General features: G+C 47.5%; 1 protein-coding gene across 1 annotated transcript; it reads right to left on the bottom strand.

Moving 5' to 3' along the window:
* Nucleotides 1-1865: 1865 nt before the first annotated feature.
* On the bottom strand, nt 1866-3101 carry LOC136302627 (uro-adherence factor A-like). Its single transcript, XM_066206087.1, has one exon. The coding sequence runs from the start codon at nt 3099-3101 to the stop codon at nt 1866-1868; it is 1236 nt and encodes a 411-aa protein (XP_066062184.1).
* Nucleotides 3102-5054: the final 1953 nt, after the last annotated feature.

The following is a 5054-nucleotide window of genomic DNA, read 5'->3' as shown; positions in this document are numbered from 1 at the left end:
TCCCTTTTTTCAGACCTCTGGGTTTGGGATGCCCCAGCTGTGCAGACATTTGGAAGGACAGGTTGGCTCCCATTGAAGCTGCCAGTGAGTGTCTGGGTTGGCTCTTCCTTTCAGGAGACACTTCCCTAAATCACACATCTTCCACACCGGGATTGCCATGACAACAGTTCATTTTGAATTACAAAACAATTAAATATCAACCCCCCCCACGTAATCCATCTCCATGCAAGGCTGTGCCAAGGGGCAGGTAGAAACTTCAACATCTTCATTTCAAAATCCTGCTGCTGCCTGCCGTGATCTGGTGGAGAATTGCACTAAAAAGCTCCCAAAAATCTTATTTAGATAGAAATGCTCAATTCCCCCTTGAATGGGTGTCCTGTAAGAAAATCATTTGGTTTTAGTTAAAGCAAAAAAGTCAAAAAACACCTGTCCTGCCCCATCCGAATTCCTACGCAATAAGCTTTAGTAGGAAATTATCACTCTGCCTTCTAAACCCTATTATTGTGCAGCTCCTTAAATATTTAATTTTCATAATGAACACATTCCAGTGCCATCATGGACGAAGCTGGTTTTGCAAATCCCTTGTAGGGCCTGCAAACCAACCATCCCAATTTCAGGGGTGCTTGCCTGCGAGCAAGGCTGGAAAATGAGGAGTTTTCTCTATTGCTGGAATTCCACGGTAAATGTCAGTATGAATAGAATTAGAATTTTTTATATATCACCACCCCTCTCTTCTGCTGCAAGTAGGCAGCGAAATGCATACGCTGGCTGATGGCAAAATGTCATTGCTCTGTCATGAGCACTTGTGGGTATAATCCAGGTGTGGGGGTGATATTTTCTCTGCAAGAGGTCACTTTGGAAAAGGGCATGGAGGAAGGAGGGAAGGAGAGAGGTGTTCTGTGAGCTGGAAATGATGGTAGAAATTCTGCCTGCACTCGAAAGCTGCTGGCTGGGAGGTGTTGGTGGAATTGAACAGCAAGTTTCTGCTTAATAATTAAATAAATTGGAATAGGAATGCTTCCTACACAGGTGGAGTGGCCCTGTGGGAGCAGGAGCTGCTGCCTCAGTCGGAGATGTCCTCACGACTTGCAGGGCGAGTTTGTCCAAGCTCTGTTTTTACAGCTGAAGGTTAATAAAGGTTCATGTGGCAGCGGAGAACCACTGAAAGGACAATAATGGCACAAACTCTGAGTAATGGTGAGCCAGATCTGGGTGTGAAATGAGCCCCTTTCTACCTGACAGGAGATGGGGGATCCAGGGATGGGGGGAGCAGGGACAGGAGGAGAGGAAAAGGCCTCAGGCTGGGCCAGGGGAGGCTCAGGGTGGACACCAGCAGGAATTTCTTCAGGGAAAAGGTTTTTAAACATTGGAAGAGGCTGCCAGGGAGGAGGTGGGGTCCCCATCCCTGTGATGCCTTCAGTTTTAATTTCATGTATTCCATGTTCTGTGCTGCCCAGGGGTGCAGCTCTGAGCTCACAGTCGGTGTCACTCAGCTCTGCACACAGCAGGGACACAAAACAAATCCTTCTCCTGCTGCTCACCAAGGACAACGTTCAGGCCCAACAGCACAAACAAGGGTGGGCTGGAGGGAGGGACAAGAAGGATGGGACCTCACAGCCTGGAGCTGGAATTGGACAATTAAACCCCAATATGCAAATGGACCAAAACTTACAAAAGTGTGAGACTTCATGATCAGTTGTGCATTTTGTGACCATTTTGGGTCCATTTTGGGTCCATTTTGGGTCCATTTTGGGTCCACCTTGGGTGTAGCCCTGGCCAGGCCCTGTCCTGCCCAGGGTGGATCCTAAAGGCCTTTTAATAAATCTCTGCTTTATTCTCCAGCTCTGTCCAGTCTCTGTTACAGCTCAGCCTTCCCAAGGCATCCCCTGGAGGTGTCCCACGAAAGGCTGGTGGTGGCTCTCAGAACTCTGGGCTGGGGACAAGGAGGGGATTGGGCACAGCTGGGACTCGGTGACCCCAGAGGGCTTTTGTGACCTCAGGGATTCCATGGTCAGGAGGGAGCAGACAGGGTTGGCAGGGATTGCAGGGTCTGCAGGGTGTGCAGGGTGTGTAGGGTTTACAGGCAGGGTTGTCAGGATTTGCAGGGTCTGCAGGGTCTGCAGGATTTGCAGGGTCTGCAGGGTCTGCAGGATCTGCAGGGTCTGCAGGGTCTGCAGGGTTGTCAGGATTTGCAGGGTCTGCAGGGTCTGCAGGGTCTGCAGGGTCTGCAGGATTTGCAGGGTCTGCAGGGTCTGCAGGGTCTGCAGGGTTGTCAGGATTTGCAGGGTCTGCAGGGTCTGCAGGGTCTGCAGGGTCTGCAGGGTCTGCAGGATTTGCAGGGTCTGCAGGATTTGCAGGGTCTGCAGGGTCTGCAGGGTCTGCAGGGTCTGCAGGGTCTGCAGGGTTGTCAGGATTTGCAGGGTCTGCAGGGTCTGCAGGATTTGCCGGGTCTGCAGGGTCTGCAGAGTCTGCAGGGTCTGCAGGGTCTGCAGGGTCTGCAGGGTCTGCAGGGTCTGCAGGGTTGTCAGGATTTGCAGGGTCTGCAGGATTTGCAGGGTCTGCAGGGTCTGCAGGGTCTGCAGGGTTGTCAGGATTTGCAGGGTCTGCAGGGTCTGTAGGGTCTGCAGGGTCTGCAGGGTTGTCAGGATTTGCAGGGTCTGCAGGGTCTGTAGGGTTTGCAGAGTCTGCAGGGTTGGCAGGATTTGCAGGGTCTGCAGGGTCTGCAGGGTCTGCAGGGTCTGCAGGGTTGTCAGGATTTGCAGGGTCTGCAGGGTCTGCAGGGTCTGCAGGGTCTGCAGGGTCTGCAGGGTCTGCAGGGTTGTCAGGATTTGCAGGGTCTGCAGGGTCTGCAGGGTCTGCAGGGTCTGCAGGGTCTGCAGGGTTGTCAGGATTTGCAGGGTCTGCAGGGTCTGCAGGGTCTGCAGGGTCTGCAGGGTCTGCAGGGTCTGCAGGGTCTGCAGGATTTGCAGGGTCTGCAGGGTTGTCAGGATTTGCAGGGTCTGCAGGGTCTGTAGGGTTTGCAGAGTCTGCAGGGTTGGCAGGATTTGCAAGGTCTGCAGGGTTTGCAGGGCAGATTCCCTCCTTGCCGTGGCGCTTGTCATCTGGTACTGTCACCTCCCTGGCAGAGGGTCCCTCCCCTTGAGGAGGGGCTGGTTTAAGGGACATCTCCTCTTTCCAAGGACAGAGGAGCCGTGACTGAGCTGAAGGTGGAGAGGGTGAAGTGCTGGAATGAGGATGAGGAGGTGGGGCTGCTGCCTGTGCTGATGGCAAGGCAGATGTTAAACGCCCCCTCCTCGTCCTCAAAATGAAAAGGACAACACAAGGTCATCCGCCGGATCTGCTGCTCATTAAATCTTCCATTCACACAAAGAACTTCCTTAAGTGTGTGACTTTTATCTTGATGGGTGATCTTCCATTGCACTGGGGTTTAAGAGAGCAGAAACTATGGAGATCTGAAACTTAACAAATTTACTCTTAACAGGTGGGAACATCAACATTTAATGAGAACATTTTATTATTTTCTGTAGAATTATTACAGAATATCCAATCAACAGACCTGACTATCAATACTCAGATCCTCCTTGCAAGCATTGATCCCTGATAAAGGTTCCTGGATCACTTCTTTTCCTCTCTTCCACCCAGGATCTGGTGCTTGCCAAAGCAGGTGTCCATCTAAATCATTCCTGCCTTTTCTCCAGCAGGTTGGAATCTAAGTCAGGGATTTAATGTGTAGTTGAACCTGCAGATATATATATATATATATATATATATATATATATATATATTTTGCATAAAAATGTGAGCTGAATGAATGAATCTGGGCTATTTTTTGTTGTGAACTGTTCAATTTTGGGCGATTGCATCAGAATGCAGCGAAGTTTTACTAAGTGAATAAAGTTTAAATTGAATTTCCCACGAACACTTGAAGGATGTCAGCAGCAGGCTGAGGGTCCCTTGCTCTTAATTGGGATAGTCTGATAAGGAAAATTTTATTCCATGTGTTGATTTAAAAATAAATTATGGCAGGAGGTAATCTGAAAGTCTACAACCCTCCTTTTCACCCTCAACTCAGCCTTTTCTTTTCCAAACTACAGATAAAAATCAATAAATAATTATATGCAATCACATTGTTAGCTAATGCAATTTCCTCCTTTTTAAGGCAGTTCCTGCACAAATGATATTTAGGACCATATTCTGTATTCCTAAGGAATATTTTAAGAATAATGGTATAACCAGGTTAAGGAAATTCTGGCATGCAAGAAGGATCTGATTCAGTATCAATAGTCACATGTGTTGATTGGATATTCCACTGTGATTTTTTAGAAAAATAAAAATATTCCTATGAAATGTTGTTGTTCCTATGTGTTAAATTAATGAATTAATTAAGCTGCTAAGTTTCACAAGTCTAACATGTTTGGAATGCCACGAGGGAAAATGTTCTGATTTAATCTTAAAAAATAAAATAAAGCAATGAACACCGGAATGATTGAAAGCAGGCTCGGAATTCAGCTTTAGTTTGGATTAACTGGGAATATATGAGCTACTACCATTAATTAATGGCTACAGAAATAATCTAATTGGAGAATCATTTGCTTGAAACTGCGAAGCAACGTAAGTACACACGTGGCAGAACAGAATCAGAAATTTTACAGGTTACTTCAAAGCAGGAAAAACCCCAAAGCTGTCAGGAATATTTCAGCTGCCTCCTGTACAAAGGATGTGCAATTAAATAAGCAATTAGTTATGGAATATTCACTCAGCTTGACTGCTGGATACTCGAGTAGCACGTTAACCTTGAAATGACTGGGTTTATAGCCCTGATTGTTCACCAAGAAATTAAATCTGCATTAAAAATCTCACCCTACCTGGGCTCGATCTTGCAAAGAGATTTTTACTGCTGATGGTTGCTCACAGCAAGGACACTGAGGCACCGCGGTGGGACAAGCTGGAGGCACAGGTGGAAGATGATCCTCCCTGCCTAAAATGCTTTTAAATAACTGGGGGGGTGAGGGAAGAAGAGATGGGAAATTTCCCTTTAAAAAGGAAAAAGCTTT

This window comes from Chamaea fasciata, unplaced genomic scaffold (assembly GCF_029207755.1).
Source record: "Chamaea fasciata isolate MVZ Bird 193981 ecotype frontalis unplaced genomic scaffold, bChaFas1.0.hap1 SCAF_30, whole genome shotgun sequence".
NCBI classification, from domain to species: Eukaryota; Metazoa; Chordata; class Aves; order Passeriformes; family Sylviidae; genus Chamaea; species Chamaea fasciata.
Note: the sequence above shows the minus strand (reverse complement) of the source record. Positions and strands in the feature narration are given on the sequence as shown.

What these genes read in the sequence shown, in the direction of transcription:
- LOC136302627 (XM_066206087.1), bottom strand. Translation starts at nt 3,101, where the DNA reads ATGACAAGCGCCACGGCAAGGAGGGAATCTGCCCTGCAAACCCTGCAG.